We start from the raw sequence: 19,447 nt of genomic DNA, 5'->3' as shown, positions 1-19,447 counted from the left end.
CGGAGAGCAGAGATAGAGATTCTCGATCCCATAATACGGCCGATCGTTGCGAGAGCAGAGTCAGTTGAAAACGTGCCGCGGCCCTCGAAAGTATTTCAAAATAAATTGCGCATTGATCCGCTTGAATCTTGAAGCGGTGAGTCGGAATTGTTCTGATTTCTCGCCGATTGTGTGCTGCTTCTTGTTTGGCTCCGCTTTTGCCGTATAAACGCTTTGAATGAGTGCGGTTTTTTCCCACTCCAGTCATCGCCATGCAAGTGGAGCTAGTGTTGGTGGCCGGTTTGTTGCTGATTTCGCTCATATCGGTGGGTTTTTCGGTTCGCACCTGTGAGAGCCACGAGATCTGCATTAGCAAGAAGACATGCGATGAGACGGATGACTCCGGGAAGGGGAAGCTGGTCCGTCGCATACTGGACAACAGCTGCGGCCTTGAGTTGGTCTGCTGCGAGAAGGTGCAGCTGGAGAGCTTCTACGCCCATCAGGCTCAAGTGGAACAGAACAGTCAGCGCCGGGGAAATCCCTGGAGCTTTTCGGAAAACCCCCTAGAAGCCTTATTAAATGAGACACTCCTGCCGGTCAAAAAGGACGATGAGGTCTACAAAAGCTGCGGATTCCAGCAGGAATGTGTTCCCCGCCACCTCTGCAAAAACGGATCGATTAATGCAGATGGCAGGTACATCGTCACGCCGCGAATCAGTAAGGACATCAGTTTCGGATGTGGACTCTTAGAGCAGTGCTGTTCGCTGGACGATCAGGTAAACAAAAACAAAGCAGAGAATAATCATAACAAGATCAACCACACTCTATACGTTATAGCGAACACACATATAATTTCCTGTTAAAAACTCAACTAATTCTTTTGTTGGTATTAAAGCATTTAAAGCATTAAAGCAATCAATGTCAATGTGTTTTTTAAATAAATATATATAAGGTATTAATATATAAACCAAGCCCATTTTATGTTTAGTATATAAGATTTCTTGATTTACTTTCTACTAGTGAGGTCAGTTCGCCAGTCAAGTCCGATTTACGAGCGCAGATAATTTAGGGTTGGGTATTTTTTTTTTACTTTATTTCTTGCTCAATTAAAAAAATAGTAAAAATCGGAACTCATCCTTAAATGAAGAAGTATTTTTATTGGTTAATCAAAAAGGAATTTCCCAAATTTCTTTAATCTTGTTGTAATCTTATGATTGTTTATTCTAAAGATTGTGGCTTCCTTAGATATTTTTATTTGGTTAGAAAGAATGTTTACCAGGTCTTGAAAAAAAAGAAAGAAATTGCTCTTCAATTGGGTTAACGATTTTGTTTTAAATGTTGGCTTTTCGAATTAATTAAGTTTTTATACTTATCCCTCATTTCAGATCGAGGAGGGTCATAATCTTATACAGCTCGACGTGGAGGACTTCCAGTCCAAGGGCTGTGGGTACAGCAATCCCAAGGGATTAATTTACCAGCTGGACGGCTACAACGACGGCGAGTCCTCCTTTGCCGAGTTCCCTTGGATAGTGGCATTGATGGACATGGTGGGGAACTACATCTGCGGCGGTACCCTGATCCACCCGCAACTGGTGCTGACCAGTGCCCACAACATGGCCCAGTACAGTGAGGAGTCGCTGCTGGTTCGGGCTGGTGACTGGGATTTGAACAGCCAGACGGAGCTGCATCCCTACCAGATGCGTGCGATTAAGGAGTTGCATCGCCACGAGGACTTCAGCAGCCTGACCCTCTACAACGACATAGCTTTGGTGGTACTGGAGCGGCCGTTCAAGCTGGCGCCGCACATCCAGCCCATCTGTCTGCCGCCGGCGGAGACGCCTAAGTTGCAGGAGCAGCTGCAGAATGCCCACTGTTTGGCCACCGGCTGGGGGCACAAAAACAACACGTCCCCCACCTTGGAGCACCTGCTGAAGCGCATCGAGCTGCCCGTGCTGGACCACGAGACCTGCCAGCGCTTGTTACGTCGCACGGTCCTGGGGCGTCGCTACCGTTTCCATGCGAGCTTCCTTTGTGCCGGCGGGGTGGAGGGCAAGGACACCTGCAGGGGTGACGGCGGTTCACCCTTGTTCTGCACGATGCCCGGCGAACGGGATCGATACCAGCTGGTGGGCATCGTGTCCTGGGGCATCGATTGCGCCGTTAAGGATGTGCCCGCGGCCTACGCGAATGTGGCCTATCTGAGGAACTGGATCGATGAGCAGATTGCCAAGATCGGGTTCTCTGTGTCCCTTGCTTAAACCAAATCTCAAATTAAACGCTTAGATTGTTTATATGAAACTTTACTACTATTTCGACCGCGAAAATATAAATAAAGAAAAAATTAATATTTTTTGAGAACATTTACTGCCATTTACCAGCACGAATGTTTTCCCTCAAAGCTTGAATTGTCCAATGCAATGGTACAACTTTTCAGATGACATTATCATCTCAGCACCTACCAGCGAAGAACATCTTAAGCGCATCGATCAAGTTATTAGCATTCCACAGGATAATTGTATCAGATGCATAAGGGAAAAAAGGCTTGTTTTTCAGGGGACGAAAAAATATGGCCGCAGAAAACAACTTCCATACCAACATGTTCTCGAAATAAACCCCTTTAGTTACTAATTCAATACCAACATGTTCTCAAGACAAATCTGCTTAGTTACTAATTCAATACAAAAATGTTCTTAAAATGAGAACATTCGTGCTTACACGGTTTTTAAGAACGACTATTCTCAGATTAAGAACAATGTTCTTGGTATATCGCTCGATGGCTTGTGCACTTGCCACAAATGTCAAAACATTTGAAATTGGCGGCCATCTGCAATAATCCACCTTCTATATATAATACTTCAATTTCAAGTCTTAAAACTTATTTTTTAAGAAAAAATCATAATTAAATAGTTCCTAAATGTGATGACTTTCTTGTTAGTTTCTTATTTATTTTATTACAAAATTTATATCACAATGGCTTGTTTTTTTTCCTAGCAAAGTAATTTGGATACCCAAATTGATTTTGTAATTTTTATTGGCTTTGCCCTCACAATCCAAAGCCTTCATTGCCAAAGAATTGCGAGCAATTACTTAACCAACTTGCTATATTCCTAGTCGCCCCGGATTCGTTTTCATTGAATGCTCCGGCGTTTAAGCCAAATTGAGTGTGGCGTTCGAGTTGTAACGTAGAAATTTATGGCGGAACAGGTGATAGGTTCTTCTGCCATTCAATGCAAGATTAATGTGCAGCTTAAGCCGCCGATTCTGATTGCAAAGAGGACTTTTAAGCGGCTTAAGTTGAGGTTTGGAAGCTAAATGAATTCACTTCCTTACCGGCTTCTTTTTTTGACTCTGCTGCTTCGGTATATCAATTTGCATTGTTAATTGGCCTAGAACAAACTGAAAACATCCACAACGAACAATCAAACATTTCCAGTGACTCAGAGTCAATTAGAATGGACTATATATATAGTTGACGACCTGCTGCTTTGGATTATTTATTTTAACAGTAGCTTAAAAGCTGCACAGCTTCATTTGCAATGCAAAGAGATAATTGGTGAGCTACTTTTTCTCAATTTGCAAGCTATCCCATTTTGGGGCTAAAAACGAAATTAAACAAGACAAACAAGAAGACCTAAGGGAGGGCAAAACTGATTAAAACCTCACGACAAGAGAGACCGCCGAATAGAAAAAGATATAAAAAACATAAAACTAAAATACTCTATCACTGAAAGAAAACATTACTCATTAAATTGCTTAATTTGACAGATTAACCAAAATCCGTTTAACGTTTAATTTTTGTCATTTTACACACTTAAAGATGCGCTTTAAAAATCATTTTAAAGTAAGCTTCGGACCTACGGAAAATTCACACTAGGCGAAGCATAAAAATTCTGATATCGGTAGCTAACTGACTCACTGACTGGCTGACTGATTGCTCATACGCACCGTTGGCTGCTCCTGCGCCAAGTTATCTGCTGGATTTCAATAACCATGCCTGCCGTAGCTACTGTGTCATGGAATTCGGCTCGTTCTACTCGTTCGCCAGCTGAAACATTTTATGGAGCTACAAATCAAAATTTGCCGGGCACAAATTCACATAAATCAGCTGGGGCCAGCATGAATCTCTTTAATCCCCCAAAAAAAAAATGGGAAAAATAAAATTATCAAGTTACTCTCTTCGTAGCTGGTGCGCATTTGACAATGTGCAGGAAAACTGAATTATTATCTAAACATTTTGGTCTGCCATGCCCCAAAAATGTGTGCATTAAAATTGCCGCCTCGTGTGCGCAATAATTAAGAATTCAATTTAAACTTTTGCAACTTTCCGGCATGGCAGGATGGCATCAGGTGGCTCAGCGCTGTGGCTTTTTCGGTGGCCGTGTAAAGTCAAAAAGCCGCAACATCATTACGCTGCTGCATTTGCATGCAGCTGGCATTCCCCGAACTTCTGCTCACACACATGGGAAGTCTAAAAAAAACAGAGCAGGGCCACCTTGCGTATGAGCAATAAAATGCATCTGTGCCGAGGTGAGTCCATATGCTCCTGCTTCCCATGGCAGTGTCCCAAATGGCTTGGGTTGATTAAAGGATAAAGGGCCTGCAATTAGCATGGACCGCAAAAGGCATAGAGTTTTTAATATAAATACACAACCTTGGTTGTAGTGTTTGGTTGCCCTTTTAAATGCAAACCAAAATATTTGTAATCTAACTAAGAGAAGTTGTTCTCTTAAATAACTTAAATAATCTAAACGAAAGAACATATATTTTACAGGAAAAACATTTTATTTATTTACTAATTTCGTGGCATTGCTTTAATAGGGTACCTAAAAATAATTGTGTTAGAATTGTCTAAATGAAAGACATCCACATTTGTTAAGATGTAATTTCAAACTTATATTACTTTGTAAAAGTTCTAGCTTATAAATTATTATTTTTAGATAAAGCCCAAGTCTTAAGCTTTTGAAGTTTCCGAGGTTGATCTTGATTAAAAATATTTTATTGCCTTATAGGGTAATAACAGCTTTCTTCTACCTGTTGCATACTTTTCAGAAAATGCAATATACCCATTTACTCAACCAGTAACGAGTGTAATATTATATCAAAATAAAGTGCAAACTTTATTAATGGTTGATTTATTTTAAGACATTTCTTACTAAGCTTGGCTTCCAGTCATATTTTACTTTCGCGATTTGGCTCAGTTAATTGGCCTTTACTCAGGCGAAGTTCTAGTGGACAATACGCCGGCCGAGAATCGATCGCACGTCCTTGGTAAAGCGCAGGGCATCGAGGAAGGGCAGCAGCTTCAGCAGCTCCGTGTCGTTGGGATCGTAGATGAAGGTCTTGATGGGCACGGCATTGTCCGGAAAATCGCGGTACGCATACGGCGAGTTGTCGATGATAAAGGTGCCGCCCATGTTCTGACTGACCAGGGTCAGGTCCTTGGACACAGTTGAGGCGGAAGAGCGACAGTGCTGCCGGTAGAAGCGTCGCGGCATCATGCCACGTCCTGCGTCCAGCAGATCCACCACCTGTGCGGCGTACACCTCCAGGCTGGCCGTGTAGATCACCAGGTCATACCACTTGGACACAAAGTCCAGAAAGACGTCCACATGTGGTCGCTTGAAGACCCGGAATTCGATCGGTTCGAGGCCATCGATCGAAACGCTGAGCAAGTAATCGGGCTGCGCGTCTGCGGGCAACTGGTTGCAGCTGCCGCTTTCGTGGAGCTCCGAATCGCTGTAGCAGGAGTGCACCAGAGTCTCGTCCAGGTCCAGGACCAAGGTCTTCCGGCCCACCGCGGCCAGCCTTTGGGCCATGTCCGGGGACAGGGCCACATCCTGGTAGGTGATCCCCAGATAGGAGCGAAACAGGGAACAGACCTTTGCCACCAGGCGGTCCAGCTGGCCTCTAATGTAGGTGCCCAGTTCGCCGGAGAACACGATGAACGCGATGAGCGGCCGGCGGCGGGGGATCGAGCGGGGTCTCTGAAGATTGGTGACCACGGCCACCTGGTTGGACGGAGCGAGCTTGACTAGATGGGCGGACTGCTCAGGCAGCTTACTGACCATTTTGCACAGAAGTCCTTTGCCATTCAATGCCAAAGAGCGAAGCAACAAGCGGATGCCAGTTGAAGTCGGCTCTTTTTTACATTATATATCTAGCCTTACGTTCGTGACAATTTTAGAGTTCTGCTGGTGTTATGAGTCGAATGGGAAATGTCACATGTCGACAGAAATCTCCAGCAATTAGGTGCTCAAATTATCGTGTATTTGCCAATTTTTCAGTTCAATGAAATAACAAACGAAACTATTATCATTATCTACAGATCCTACAAAATCCTCCAGAATTAATTCAGAATATTACTCAAAACTGATTATTTTCATACTTATTTTATTTAAGAATATTTTTTTTTATTGTTGGCATCGTTAATGATCCATCTTCAAGATAGTTGGAATTTTTAAAACGTGAATTTTTTCAAGGTTCCTTCTGTGGTGGTGGATATAGAATTTCATTTGGGAACTGGTGAAAAGGAAAATAAAATTTGAACCGTATAAATTGTACTCAAATTGATTTCCTAGTTTCCTAACCAAGCCTTTATTGCCAAAGAATTGTAGCAATTACTCAACCAAATTGTCAGGCGTTTAAGCCAAATTGAGCGTGGCATTGGAGATGGAAAATGGAAATTTATGGCGGGACAGGTAAAAGTTCAAGATTAATGTGCAGTTTAAGCCGGCGACTCCGGTTGTGAAGAGGACTTTCGAGCGGCTTAAGTTGAGGTTTGAGAGCTAAATGAATTCACTTCCCTTAAAAAAAACTATGAAATTTGGACGAAAATATTTTTTTTGAAAAATGTTTTTCAAAATTCTGTTTTTGTGTCAATTAATTGTTTTAATTGTTAATTAATTGTTAATTAATTGTTTTAAGTCGATCTGGGACGGATGGTATAGGTTGCAAGCTGTTCAAAATAGCAACTCTTTTGACTTTGGGTCTTATTTTAGCAAAGTTACAACAAAAAGACTCTTCAGAAATTATTTTGTTTGAAAAATCTCCAAAAATCCCAAAAAAAACACATTAAAAACTAGGTTTTTGATTCAAAAACCTGGGAAATAATGGTCAAAATGTGGAATGTCATACACCGTTGAATTCGTAATAAAATTTCCAATCAAATTTCATTCACAGTTAAAATTTTTTCAGATTTTTAAGTTTCTGAAAAAAATGATTACAAAAAAATTAGAAATTTGGACATAAATAAATTTTTTAAAGCGTTTTTCAAAATTCGGTTTTTGTGTCAAAACTAAATTTATTGTTTTCGAACGATCGGGGACGAATGGTATAGGTAATCAAAACGGATTTAAGGACTTTTTTGTTTTTGTGACCTTAATATTATTAGGCACCAGTTACTCAACATTCCATTTTTAAAATAAATATGACCTCAGAAAAATATATTTTAACATAGCTTAAAATCGTTACACTATTGCTATGAATGTTTTTTCCATTTATATAAGCCGATCAAAAAATCGCAACAATATGCCCCTAATTAGGTGTCAATGTGACCCTTTTAAGTGGTAAAAAGCCTCTAAGACGTTTATCAGATCAGATGTCCCAACAGATACACCAAAAAAAATGTGTTTTGCTACACCAACTAACATTTCCTTTCCAAAATACGGTTTTAATATTATTAAAATTGGAGCAATATTAGTAACAGTTTTTAATAATTTGCAAAAAAAGTAAAAAAAAAATTAAATACTTTTTAAAGTATTTTATTTAGATTAGTTATGTAAAGACAGCGTGACTAGCTTTTGACAATACTTTTCTACTGTCATATATAACTTGTCTGTAGTTAGAGCAGTGCGAGCATCGGATCCAAGCTAATTGGTTGTCACTCGACGCGTATTTTCAACAAAATTTGAACTGTGCTAAAAAATTTTATCAACCCGGCTCAAGAACTCCACTTAAACAAACTGTTAGTATGTCACTTTCAACGCCCAAGCGATACCTTACGACTGGTGTATTACTCATTCCGATCCGACCATCAACATCAGATTTTCAATTCTGCGTCTATATATAGTAGTATGTATAGTAGTCTTCTATGCACATCCTCTTGGTGGGCATCGTCACAACATATTGATATTAAAATTTTAAATTATTGTTCAAACAGCTATTATCTGCCTAAGTGAAGCAATGGAGCACTAGGATTACGCATACGCACCGTTGGCTACCGTTCTACTTCTCTTCACACCTCTGCGATGACAAGGTGGTTAAGTCAAATGTGAGCCGACGCTAATTGCCGGCAAGCCGCAGACATGAAGGCAAGACTCCGGGCAGCCGATTCATTAGCCTACAACAAGTGCACAGAGGCAAGCTCAGAGGATTTGGAGGCCTGGTTGGATGGTGACCTACAATGGCAGCTACAACAGACAGAAACTGGGATTCTCTTGTCGCCTGACGTTAATTAGGGCTTGCATAATTCACGAGTGCAGCTGTAAATGTAACTGTTACTGTTACCGCTGGACAACCTGGCGTATACGCAACCTATTCACTGGCTAATTGAGTTATAATGCAAAGCGGCAATTTATGGCTAGCAGTATTAGCGGCGCCCAGAACTGCAAACAGTCTCCAGGCATAAATCTTCTCTTCCAAGTTATTTAATATGGTGTATACTTGCCTCGCCCCATAAATAAATGTCGCCCTGGCTGGTCTGAAATATTTTCCATTTAACAGCTGACAACTGCAGCGCAAAGTTTTACTGCGGAAATAGCTGGTTGCAATGTGCAACGTGAAATATGTTTGGTATCTTCTTATATTATTTTTGGTTTATTAAGAAAATCGATGAGGTCTTTATGGTTTCTTTAGGATTTTATAAATAGTTGGCAACAGTTTAAATAGGCATCTTACAAAAATTAAAGAATATTTTGACCCATAATAAAGATGTGCTGTTAAAGTTGCACACATTTTAGTTGCTAAAATCAGCATGACAAAAATGAAGAAGGAAGAAACCCGCAAACGTGTCCAGAATGACTTTTCAAATATTCTTATTTTCTAAAGTACTATAAAATTTATTACTATCAATAAAAAAGTCAGTGTTGATAAGAGGGCCCCGCAGTATAAATAAATTCATTCATGAGCGATAGTGAAAGAACACGCAAACAGAGGCTTGTCGGTCGAATTTAATATTTTGAAAAACATTAACAAGATCTACTGATGCCAAAGAGCTTTTTAAAGAAAAAAAGAATGCTTTGGAATTAAATTTCCTTAAATACTCTTGAAACTTATTTCAAAGATACATCATTCGAAATCAATTTCCCTTCTTGCAAAAACAATCACGGACAATCTCGATGCGATTCCGCACTTGTGCTTTAAATATTTGATGACTTTCACACCGAATCATGCCAAGACCAAGCCAATTGCACAGAAAGAAGAGTCTGCTTCCTCTCGTTTTTGCATTCAGTTCGGGACTGCTAGTCTATGCAAAAACGTGGAGGAAAATGCAAAACAATTTGGTAACAAGCAAAATGCATCAAATCTCATGGCCATGGAGCTCCCATCCGGATGGGGAATCGGAAACTTGAGTGGCGAAAGGAGAAACCAAAGCTGTTGCAAAAACATGTCACATTAAGTGCACAGATAGAGGGTCTGGCGGATGGACAAATGGACAGATAGACGGAAGTCTAAGGGAGCTGAGTGCTTTTATTGCTGCCGGAATTTTGCGTGGCATTTGCCTTAGAAGTTGGAGCTGCTAGCTGGCTTCCGCTTCGTCTTTTTCCCTCTTTTTGAGCCAGCACTTCTTGTTTATGCAATTGTACTTAAATCTAATGGTTATGTTTTAGCTGCAGTTGCCATAATAGCCGGAATCAAGTGAAATTTACATCTGGAGTCAATAATAATGCTGCATGAGGTGGTGCACTGAAAAAAAAACTATTGTGGCAAGGCTCCAAAACCAAGGGCAAGCTTTTAAAATACAAATTGAACATACATCTAAAATAAATTATGGTGACTACAACTTCAACCCAAAATAAAGTATTTGTTAATGATCTTACTATGCTTACTTTGATAAGTAATTAAATATAATTAGATATTTATTTGATTACAGAACATATTAATAATATATTTCGTTGCAAATACAATAATATACAATAAGTATGCATTTCACTCCAATGCACTGCATTGATTCAGTTGTCAGTGTCGTATTTTCGCTGGTCGATTACCTTAGTTCTTCCACAAAGTCAGTCGTCTGAGCTGAAATCCCCCCAGTATCAATGACGCACAAATCACTCGCCCCTTGAACGCTGACAGGACACCAACCTCCAGTCACTTTAACCCTAATTAATGAGAAGCTTTCCCCGTCGTTACCATCAGCTTGCCTTCATTATGCAATACGTTTTTTTAATGCAGTGAAGCTGGAGCGTTGGAATGGGACAGTCTGCCAAGAGTGTCTACTTCGCTGCATTTCAATGGACCGTCGACAGTTCTTTTGCTCTTTTCACGACGCCTTTCGAAAGCATTTCCCTTGGCAATGTTTTAATCATGATACTTCATTAACTTAATTAGTCAGTTCGTCGGCAGAAGCAAAAGGCTGCCTGATGCCTGGTTATAACCAGGTAAATTCACGGAACGGCTATGTGTATATACATGTAACCGCTGAATATAAACTGTAAAAGTCATAATGAAAGAAAAAAGTTGCAAAATTATACAAAAAAAAAAAAAACAAAAAATGGCATATTTGTTTAAATTGATTAGAAATTCAACTAAATAAAATCAAAAACCAAATCATATTGGTTCAAAATATGGATCTCTAGAAAACTCATGCACAACATCCCACTCCACACAAACGGCATATATGAGGAACAATAAGTAAATAAGCCACAGGAACACTCCGGCAGATCGACGTGCGAAAAAGTTGAAAGTTACGCACCACCACAACGTGGTCACAATGGTAATGACCAGGAAAATGTAGCAATTCTCGCCCTGATCGCCGTACACCCACAAACTGGCGCCCTTCTCGCGAACTCTGAGATTGAACATGAAGGCCACGCTCATGCTGATCAAAATCGCTGAAAAGTACAATTAACTATGGCACTGAATGTTAACTAAGAACAGGCCTCATATTTACCAAAAACTGGACCCCCAATAATGGCGGCAAAGGCCATCCGACCGTAACCCTGCATGGCCAGCTGCGAATTGGCTATGATATCCGGAGTGGCATTCGATACGGCCTCAAAGGTGACAGCCATAAAGGTCTCGGATAGATCAAACACTATGCCCACAATTTCGGAGAGGACTTCCAGTTCTGTGACGGTAATCCAGATGGTCACCATGGAACTGGAAAAGGTCAGGACAATATACAGCTAGAAGAAACGGTAAGACCAATTCGAATTTCATCGATCAGCAGCGGTTACGATGGAGTTGGGTGATGGTCCTTACTTGGTGATAGAATGGCGGCACATCCGTTCGAGAATGCAGGAAGATCACAATCGCCAGTGGGATGGTAAGACACGGGGACCACATCGAGATGCTAAAGTCGAGGGTTATGTACCAGGTGTGGTACACACTGGTCACAGCAGCTTAAAGATCATCAGGTGTTAGAAATCGTATTCAAGAGTACATTGCTCTAGCATACCTACAATGCACCAGGGTAATGACAACAAACGGATTTGTCACAATCTGCGTACAGTTGAGCAGCTTGCTCCAGCCGTGCTTGTCCTTTTCGTAGTCCACCACGGGAATAAATAGCAGCAGTACGAATACCAGAGGGCACCGGACAACGAGGTAGATGCGATTGCACCTGCCGCTCAACTGCCAAGCATCCCCATCAATGGGATTAATGGACTGGAAGAACTCCGTGAAGAGTAGAAGATTTTTGGGATTTTCGCTATTGTGAAGGTTGGTGCGATTGGCCCCGTAGTCCACAGATTCGGGTCGTTCTGCCGGTCTGGGAGTGACAAAGTAGCCGGTACTCGTCATATTTGAGAAGTGGCGGCCTGAATCCCTCGACCGACGATACATTGTCGTGTCATTGATCCGAATGTCATCCTCCTCCTCATACATAGTCAGTTTCCGGAGTTTTGAAGCTAGCTCCTTTTCCGGTGGAGGAGTTATACTCCCTAAATAGTCCACTTCCCTTCGAAGTTCTGGAGGGTATATGGGTTGAGTTACTCATAACATACAGAGAAATAACTTACTCCTGATGTAAAAGCGTACTAAAACCACATCGGCTATGTTGATGACCACATACAATATGTAAATAGAGAAAAGCACTAAGGAATTGTCTGAGTTACAAGTGACTATCAGTCGTCGTTGGAGCTGTGAACTTACCAATACTTTCCCAAATGGTCACTGCTCCCTCCTTGATCATCACAAACCGGAGGACCTCCACACCCAGCAGCAGGAACAGAAGATCTCGCATAGTGCAATGCGCGTTCATTTTGAAGGGCCTTAAAAAACACACCGTACCGCCACTCAAAAGTATAATGGCCAGGGTATTTCCCACTGCAATGGTGAAGATCGGAGCATCGGCTCTAACGGGCATTAGGTTGGCAATTATTTCAGGACTGCAGTTTCCGAATGCCAGTAGTGTTACACCTGCAAGGTACTCATTCATGTGAAGCTTTAACGAGATTATTTTTAAGACGGGCGAAAAGCTGTGGGTTATCAATCACGATGATGGAAAACATGTCACATATACGCATGTACTTACTAGGTACCAATGTTGAAGGACATCATCCACAGGAAGGCTACACTCAAGAACACAAACAGGAACATGAACAGGACCTCTTTCGTTTTATTATCGATGTCAATTGAACAATACATCATCCTGAAGTAGTTGAAGAAGTTTATGATGCGTTTGCAGTCGTCCGCTTGGGTGGCCATCTTGCAACGATAGGAATAGGGAGTCCTCATCACAGCCCTACAGCTTATCTGTAATTAAGAACAAAAGGTACTATATAAGCCTCAAGACTTTTAAATATTTCATAGTCTTACATTCTTTAAGAAGTAATCAAACTCATAGTCAAGTTCTGTTAAGTTCAGGCTAGGACTTCTTGTACGCACACTCATTGTTGTTAGGATTTTCCAGTTCCAAGCTTCCACAATATGCGAACAATAATATTTAATATTAACAGAAATCGAACGGCACACCTTTTGATTGGAATTATTTCTAGAAGTCAGCTTTCTGCCAGCCATTCTGTCGGGCCAAACAAATTGATAAGGAAGTTATTTAAAAGACCCTTTACAATATGTTGAATAAATCAACATCAGAAGATTGTGACGATGTTGGCGCCGAGGGTGTTCCCCTAATACGAATCTAAAAGCATGTGCCCACAAGCAGAGCCGTAAATCAGCCATTAACTGCTCGATAAGATGCCATTTGGGAACAGTCGGACTGCTATATAAGCGCCCGACCATCGAGCAATCGTCAACTATTAAAGCTGGCAATCATGGTTTCCAAAGTGGCTCTCCTCCTCGCCGTCCTGGTCTGCAGCCAGTACCTGGCCCAGGGCGTCTACGTCATCTCCAAGGCGGAGTGGGGTGGTCGCCGCGCCAGCTGGACCGTGGGCCTGGGCAACTACCTGGGCTACGCCATCATCCACCACACCGCCGGCTCCTACTGCGAGACCCGTGCCCAGTGCAACGCCGTGCTGCAGGGCGTCCAGAACTACCACATGGACTCCCTGGGCTGGCCCGACATCGGCTACAACTTCCTGATCGGCGGAGACGGCAACGTGTACGAGGGTCGTGGCTGGAACAACATGGGCGCCCACGCCGCCGAGTGGAACCCCTACAGCATCGGCATCAGCTTCCTGGGCAACTACAACTGGGACACCCTGGAGCCGAACATGATCTCCGCCGCCCAGCAGCTGCTCAACGATGCGGTCAACCGTGGCCAGCTCAGCTCCGGCTACATCCTGTACGGCCATCGCCAGGTCAGCGCCACCGAGTGCCCCGGCACCCACATCTGGAACGAGATCCGCGGCTGGTCCCACTGGTCGGGCTAGGCCCTCAACCTTCTTCGTACTCCAATCAATAAAATCGAACGCATAGAAATCATATAGTTTTTCTATCTGAAACGCAACAGCAGTCTTTATTCACCAACTGGGTTGATGTGAGGGTTGTCCTCAAAACCATGGACCCATTCAAATTCAATTGCAGTCGAATAAACGAAGAACAGTATAAATATGCACCACAAAAACACACCAGCGGATCGGCGGGCAAGAAAATTGAAGGTCAGGCACCACCACATGGTGGTTGTGATGGTCAGCACGAGGAATATGTAGATGGTCTCGCCCTCGTTTCCAAACAATATCACATGTCCGTGCGAGTCGACCTTTTTCTGCATCACAAACTCGATTCCTACGTTGAGAACCATGTCTGCGGAAGAAAGGCTCGTTAATAGATGTCCGGAACAACAATCCTAAAGTCAAGTAATCGGACTTTAAGATGAACAACGATTTGCTGATCTTCGAATTTTCTAGTCAAATTTGAGGAATAAACATTTCAGGAATCATCATATTGATAGAGTTAATACCATACTGTCTACACTACTGACAAACAAATTTGATTTTAATTAGGTTCAGGGCTCGAAACTTAATATACGTCAGTGTTTTTGGTTGTTTAGATATAAAAACAAGAAAGTAATGCTACTAAAAAAATATTTAATTTGATTATTAAAATTATTTTATTACATTTGCAAAACAATAATTCTAATGAAATGTCTAGTTAATTTTAATTATTTAAATACCTTTTTTTTTAAACGCATACAAATCTAAATTTAGTTGTATAAAAGAATATATAATTTTGGCAATAGCGGCAAGGATATATAAAATTCGACTTGGTATACCCCCAATTTATTATGCACAGAGTAGATTTATAACTCTAAATTATGTAATAATTTTGAATTAAATATTGACTAATAAAACTCTAGCAGCGATTTAAATGGAATTATCAAATAAGTAGGCTTACTGAAGACTGAACCGCCAATAACGGCGCCAAAAGCCATCTTTCCGTAACCATGCTGGGCGAGATGCTCGTAGGAAATGAAGTCTGCCATTGCCGCCGACACCGTGTTGAATGTGATGCTCATAAAGGATGGAGACAAATCGAAAACAATGCCGATGATCGATATGAGCGCATCCATTTCCCAGGCACAAATCCAACAGAATATAATCACGGTAACTATTGTAAGCATGCAAAAAGCCTAAGGTTGAAAATAGTGGCTAAAAGGCGGTTTTAACAAGGCTGCGATCTTACGTAATGATAAAACGGCGGAATGTCAGTGCGTGAGTGCCAAAAAACGACTAAGGCCAAGGGCAGCGTTACCATTAAAGACCACATCGCCAAATCAAATTGAAGAAGGGTGTACCAATCGTAGTATTTGTCATCAAGTATTGCTAAATGGCGGGCAAGAAAATACAAAATTGATAACTTGGTTCGAAAACAATTGTTAAAACTTCTACGATACATACTCTCAACCAATGTTAAGGTCACAAAAGGATTTATTACTATTTGTATGCAGTTCAGCAACTTGCTCCAACCATGCTTAACCTTCTGATAGTCCACGAATGGGACTAACAATTGGAGCATAAAACTAACTGGGGCCTTGGCGATACATATAAAACGTCCCCATTTTCCGTTCAGGTACCAAGTTTCCGAGTCAATGGGATTAATTGAATGGATAAACTCGTTAATCAGGAGGAGATTCTTCGGGTTGGCCTTGTTGTATAGCATTGTTCGGTTTGCTTCCACGTCCACTTGCCTATGTCGTATAAGAAGCTTGGGTGTCACAAAGAAACCGGCATGGAATGATCCTTGGCGAAATATTTTCGATTCACGGAACTGGATGTCATCGTCCTCCTCGAGATCATTTAGAAGAAGAATTTTTTCAGCTAACCTGTTATCATGTTTCAGGGAGGACGGAGAGTGTCTCAGAATTTCAATTTCCATTCGAAGCTCTTCATTGAATAAGAATACAAAATTAAAAATTACAAAATTTATAAAGTTTACTCAAAGGAATGCTACAGTCGAGATCTCCGACTTTTAAGTACGCGTTACTCCCGGTAGATGGCTTCAGTAATTTTGTTGGCGTGGTAAACCATAAAGTCGAAAGCGTCCTCTTTTGTTGGAAAAAACCTTAAGGGACGTCGATGATTTTTTTTTAATTTTAATTTCTTAAATAATTAATTATAATTTCTTCAATAATTTAATTTTTTTAATATTAAATTAATAAAATAGTATCGATAGATGCAAACTAAATAAGCATATACCACCCTGAACTTGGCTTTTACCATGATTGTGCCCAAACTTTGAAGTAACCTAGTGTTCAAGTAACGGGCTTGAAAACTATAAATACTTACGTTTGATTGTGAAACGGTGAAGGAAGAGATCGACTACATTAATTAACAGATATAGTGGATAAATAGACAGTACCACTGGAACGAAATATTTAGGTATTTTTCAATATATATTGATATTAACTACTCACAAATACCCTTTAGCAATGCCGTTATAGATTTAATTTTAATAAAAAGCCGCACCAGTTCCACTGTGAACAGTAGAAAGAGGAGATCTCGGAAAACACTGTGACCATTCATCCTGAAGGGCCGAATGAAGCACACCATTCCGCCACTCAGACATATGATCGTCAGGGCGTTGGCCATGGCTATGTTGAAGGTCAACGACTCATGCCTGACTGGCGATAAGTTGACCAGGAGATCGGGAGTTGAGTTGGCCACGCCCACCAGCAACACGCCCGCCATGTACTCGTTTATCCGCAACCTAAGTGCAGCGATCTTCAGGGTTGGTAAGAAGCTGCAAGGATGTTAACAAAGTCACACCTGGTCTTGTGTTATTTCGAAACTCACTAGTAGTTGATGCCCAAGTATAGGATGCAGAGGAAAACGCAGTAGATCAAGCCAAACAGCAACATCACCGCAACTTCAGTTAATTTGTTATCTATCTTGAAGGCGCAGTACATCATCACAAAATAATTGAAGAAATTTGTGATGAATCTGCAGTGGTCGATGCGTCTGGCCATTTCACAGCGATATCTAAAGTGGAAATCCATCACGGCCAAACAGCTCATCTAAATCACGAAATAGTATTTAAATGGTGGTGACTGCATCGTTTATCATACCTACGTTTTCCAAGTAATTGGTGTGGTTAAGGAGGTCTGTTGAATTATAAGTTTAACACGCCAATTCACTGACACAACACCGTACTCACTGTAGGTGTCCAACATTATTTTTGAAGAATTCATGGTTCACGAAGAGGGTAAATATTTCTTTTAATTCGTAGGAATATATTTTTTATTTCAGTTCAAAGACGACAGAATTCTCTAGTGATTGGAAATCCTTTAAAAAGTGCCGCAAAGTATGCAATGATATTTAGCTTGTGACACAAGTTTAATTTTCTGCATGTTTCCCCTTAAATGTATGCATACCACTGAAGACTTGGTATACAATGACTTCTATTTTCCGTGTGCGTAATAAACCACACAACTGTAAATGGAAAACTATGCGCTATCCCAAACATTAGACGTGATAAGGACTCACCGGAATGACCGATCGAACAAATATAAATCAAAATCAGCAGATTGTGACGAAGCTCTCGCTAAGGTGCTTCCCCCAATACGAATCTGGGCAAGTCCATGGAGTAGCGTTGTAAATCAGTTGAATGGGACCCGATAAGGTGCGATTTTTGACCGCACTTGGCTATATAAGCGCCCCATCCGACCACCCGTCAACTATTAAAGCTGGCAATCATGGTTTCCAAAGTGGCTCTCCTCCTCGCCGTCCTGGTCTGCAGCCAGTACCTGGCGCAGGGCGTCTACGTCATCTCCAAGGCGGAGTGGGGTGGTCGCCGCGCCAGCTGGACCGTGGGCCTGGGCAACTACCTGGGCTACGCCATCATCCACCACACCGCCGGCTCCTACTGCGAGACCCGTGCCCAGTGCAACGCCGTGCTGCAGGGCGTCCAGAACTACCACATGGACTCCCTGGGCTGGCCCGACATCGGCTACAACTTCCTGATCGGCGGAGACGGCAACGTGTACGAGGGTCGTGGCTGGAACAACATGGGCGCCCACGCCGCCGAGTGGAACCCCTACAGCATCGGCATCAGCTTCCTGGGCAACTACAACTGGGACACCCTGGAGCCGAACATGATCTCCGCCGCCCAGCAGCTGCTCAACGATGCGGTCAACCGTGGCCAGCTCAGCTCCGGCTACATCCTGTACGGCCATCGGCAGGTCAGCGCCACCGAGTGCCCCGGCACCCACATCTGGAACGAGATCCGCGGCTGGTCCCACTGGTCTGGTTAGGATTGGTTCTTGGGAACACAAATAAAATTGTTTGAAAATAATCCAAACTGAACTCTATTCTTTGGATGATCTGGCAGAGATTGATCGGTGATTGGAGCACAGCCTTTTAAATAACAGGCAAAGGGAAATCCATTCTCAAACTTCTGTTTCCATTATCCATTTTCGTTTTGCAGCCAAACCCTCACGTTCGAGCTGTCAAAGTTCTCATTCCTTTCATTTTGGCAAAAACTTTTCAAATTTACAGAAGCTGGAGGATGTGTGCCTGCCAAACTTGTAAAATATCATTAGGTTGTACAGACTTTTGGCTATTTCTTTGGAGGATGAACCAATTCATCCGAAATGCTTGCATAAAAATTAAAATTAACTTTTACAACTGGACTGCGACATTAAATACAGCCAAAAGCAACTTGAAACTTCACAATCGGGCGCTGACCAAAGCAAACTATTCGCCACTTGAACCGCAGTCTCATCAACGACATCCTCGTTAACAAAGTAGTTCTGAATGAGTTTCAGTTGTTTTTGTCCTTAATAACTTGCTTAAGCTTTCAGTTTCGGGGCTCACCTCCTTCCTGCCACGGGGAATGGGCACTTGGCGGCTCTCAGATGGTTGAACAAAGTGGATTGACAAAGTGGTTCCGTTCCACTTTTCTTGCTGTCCAGGTGCAGGTCCTCCGACTCACTGATTATTACGGCAATTTTGTTTTTGTGATTACCAGTTTTTATATCAAGATTTACGAGATCATCTGGAACAATGAAAATTACTACGACTCAGCTAGAACTCGTGGCTGATAGCGAAAAAACTTTTTATCAATTGTTCAATGACTAGTCAATTTTTAAGTTACAAGTTGAAGGGCTATTTTTATTCAAGTATTTAAATCTAAATTAAAAGAACCTGCTTGCAACTTGCTGATCTCTGACTCACTGAGTTTTTTATTTGTGTAAAATGGAAGGATAATATTAAATTAAAATGTATACCACTTCTGACTGCATCGTTCTTATTAATTTGTATAATATAAAAATAAATTGAAATGGTAGTAATCTGTAAAGTCTCAAAATTGCAAAAATGTTATCTTTAATTTGTAACAATGATTTTGACTCTTAAGTGAATTATGATTCGTCGCATGGTTCATTTGCGCTTTATCAATAAACTGACTGGAT

The 19,447-nt window shown here is 41.6% G+C and overlaps 6 protein-coding genes across 7 annotated transcripts; 3 read left to right on the top strand and 3 right to left on the bottom strand.

Annotated features, from left to right (window-relative positions):
- Nucleotides 1-80: 80 nt before the first annotated feature.
- Nucleotides 81-2,324, top strand: LOC108145546 (phenoloxidase-activating factor 2). Its single transcript, XM_017271046.2, has 2 exons — nucleotides 81-755; nucleotides 1,365-2,324. Exons 1-2 carry the CDS (start codon nucleotides 252-254, stop codon nucleotides 2,235-2,237), a joined length of 1,377 nt encoding a protein of 458 aa, XP_017126535.1. The 5' UTR covers nucleotides 81-251; the 3' UTR covers nucleotides 2,238-2,324.
- Nucleotides 2,325-5,095: 2,771 nt separating this feature from the next.
- On the bottom strand, nucleotides 5,096-6,180 carry LOC108145395 (CTD nuclear envelope phosphatase 1). Its single transcript, XM_017270793.2, has one exon. It carries the CDS (start codon nucleotides 6,045-6,047, stop codon nucleotides 5,205-5,207), a length of 843 nt encoding a protein of 280 aa, XP_017126282.1. The 5' UTR covers nucleotides 6,048-6,180; the 3' UTR covers nucleotides 5,096-5,204.
- Nucleotides 6,181-10,746: 4,566 nt separating this feature from the next.
- Nucleotides 10,747-13,087, bottom strand: LOC108145410 (mitochondrial sodium/calcium exchanger protein). Of its 2 annotated transcripts, XM_017270810.2 has the most exons (8): nucleotides 12,958-13,087; nucleotides 12,674-12,894; nucleotides 12,292-12,617; nucleotides 12,159-12,233; nucleotides 11,601-12,107; nucleotides 11,401-11,540; nucleotides 11,090-11,324; nucleotides 10,747-11,030 (listed from the first exon to the last, which is right to left on the bottom strand). In XM_017270810.2, exons 1-8 carry the CDS (start codon nucleotides 13,030-13,032, stop codon nucleotides 10,747-10,749), a joined length of 1,863 nt encoding a protein of 620 aa, XP_017126299.1. In that variant the 5' UTR covers nucleotides 13,033-13,087. The 2 variants fall into 2 exon arrangements, with proteins under 2 accessions (XP_017126299.1, XP_041565824.1); XM_041709890.1 differs by lacking the exons at nucleotides 10,747-11,030; nucleotides 11,090-11,324 and having other exon boundaries at nucleotides 11,407-11,540; nucleotides 11,597-12,107.
- A 301-nt stretch (nucleotides 13,088-13,388) lies between these two features.
- LOC108145388 (peptidoglycan-recognition protein SC1a) lies at nucleotides 13,389-14,019 on the top strand. Its single transcript, XM_017270783.1, has one exon. It carries the CDS (start codon nucleotides 13,413-13,415, stop codon nucleotides 13,968-13,970), a length of 558 nt encoding a protein of 185 aa, XP_017126272.1. The 5' UTR covers nucleotides 13,389-13,412; the 3' UTR covers nucleotides 13,971-14,019.
- Nucleotides 14,020-14,056: 37 nt separating this feature from the next.
- LOC108145353 (mitochondrial sodium/calcium exchanger protein) lies at nucleotides 14,057-17,291 on the bottom strand. Its single transcript, XM_017270742.1, has 9 exons — nucleotides 17,194-17,291; nucleotides 17,109-17,140; nucleotides 16,833-17,053; nucleotides 16,454-16,779; nucleotides 16,326-16,400; nucleotides 15,438-15,923; nucleotides 15,223-15,362; nucleotides 14,935-15,169; nucleotides 14,057-14,343 (listed from the first exon to the last, which is right to left on the bottom strand). Exons 1-9 carry the CDS (start codon nucleotides 17,225-17,227, stop codon nucleotides 14,057-14,059), a joined length of 1,836 nt encoding a protein of 611 aa, XP_017126231.1. The 5' UTR covers nucleotides 17,228-17,291.
- A 416-nt stretch (nucleotides 17,292-17,707) lies between these two features.
- Nucleotides 17,708-18,330, top strand: LOC108145390 (peptidoglycan-recognition protein SC1a). The gene has a single exon (XM_017270785.2). The coding sequence runs from the start codon at nucleotides 17,732-17,734 to the stop codon at nucleotides 18,287-18,289; it is 558 nt and encodes a 185-aa protein (XP_017126274.1). The 5' UTR covers nucleotides 17,708-17,731; the 3' UTR covers nucleotides 18,290-18,330.
- Nucleotides 18,331-19,447: the final 1,117 nt, after the last annotated feature.

The sequence above is a fragment of the Drosophila elegans genome, unplaced genomic scaffold, assembly GCF_018152505.1.
Source record: "Drosophila elegans isolate 14027-0461.03 unplaced genomic scaffold, ASM1815250v1 contig_520, whole genome shotgun sequence".
Lineage (NCBI taxonomy): Eukaryota > Metazoa > Arthropoda > Insecta > Diptera > Drosophilidae > Drosophila > Drosophila elegans.
Note: the sequence above shows the minus strand (reverse complement) of the source record. Positions and strands in the feature narration are given on the sequence as shown.

What these genes read in the sequence shown, in the direction of transcription:
- LOC108145390 (XM_017270785.2), top strand. Translation starts at nt 17,732, where the DNA reads ATGGTTTCCAAAGTGGCTCTCCTCCTCGCCGTCCTGGTCTGCAGCCAG.
- LOC108145546 (XM_017271046.2), top strand. Translation starts at nt 252, where the DNA reads ATGCAAGTGGAGCTAGTGTTGGTGGCCGGTTTGTTGCTGATTTCGCTC. An exon ending in GCTGTTCGCTGGACGATCAG is followed by an intron (nt 756 to 1,364) that starts GTAAACAAAAAC and finishes CCCTCATTTCAG; the next exon opens with ATCGAGGAGGGTCATAATCT.
- LOC108145353 (XM_017270742.1), bottom strand. Translation starts at nt 17,227, where the DNA reads ATGAATTCTTCAAAAATAATGTTGGACACCTACA. An exon ending in GGCATTGCTAAAGGGTATTT is followed by an intron (nt 16,401 to 16,453) that starts GTGAGTAGTTAA and finishes ATTTCGTTCCAG; the next exon opens with TGGTACTGTCTATTTATCCA. An exon ending in TCACCGTTTCACAATCAAAC is followed by an intron (nt 15,924 to 16,325) that starts GTAAGTATTTAT and finishes TATTCAATGAAG; the next exon opens with AGCTTCGAATGGAAATTGAA.
- LOC108145388 (XM_017270783.1), top strand. Translation starts at nt 13,413, where the DNA reads ATGGTTTCCAAAGTGGCTCTCCTCCTCGCCGTCCTGGTCTGCAGCCAG.
- LOC108145395 (XM_017270793.2), bottom strand. Translation starts at nt 6,047, where the DNA reads ATGGTCAGTAAGCTGCCTGAGCAGTCCGCCCATCTAGTCAAGCTCGCT.
- LOC108145410 (XM_017270810.2), bottom strand. Translation starts at nt 13,032, where the DNA reads ATGAGTGTGCGTACAAGAAGTCCTAGCCTGAACTTAACAGAACTTGAC. An exon ending in TTGATTACTTCTTAAAGAAT is followed by an intron (nt 12,895 to 12,957) that starts GTAAGACTATGA and finishes TCTTAATTACAG; the next exon opens with ATAAGCTGTAGGGCTGTGAT. An exon ending in GACCATTTGGGAAAGTATTG is followed by an intron (nt 12,234 to 12,291) that starts GTAAGTTCACAG and finishes ACAATTCCTTAG; the next exon opens with TGCTTTTCTCTATTTACATA.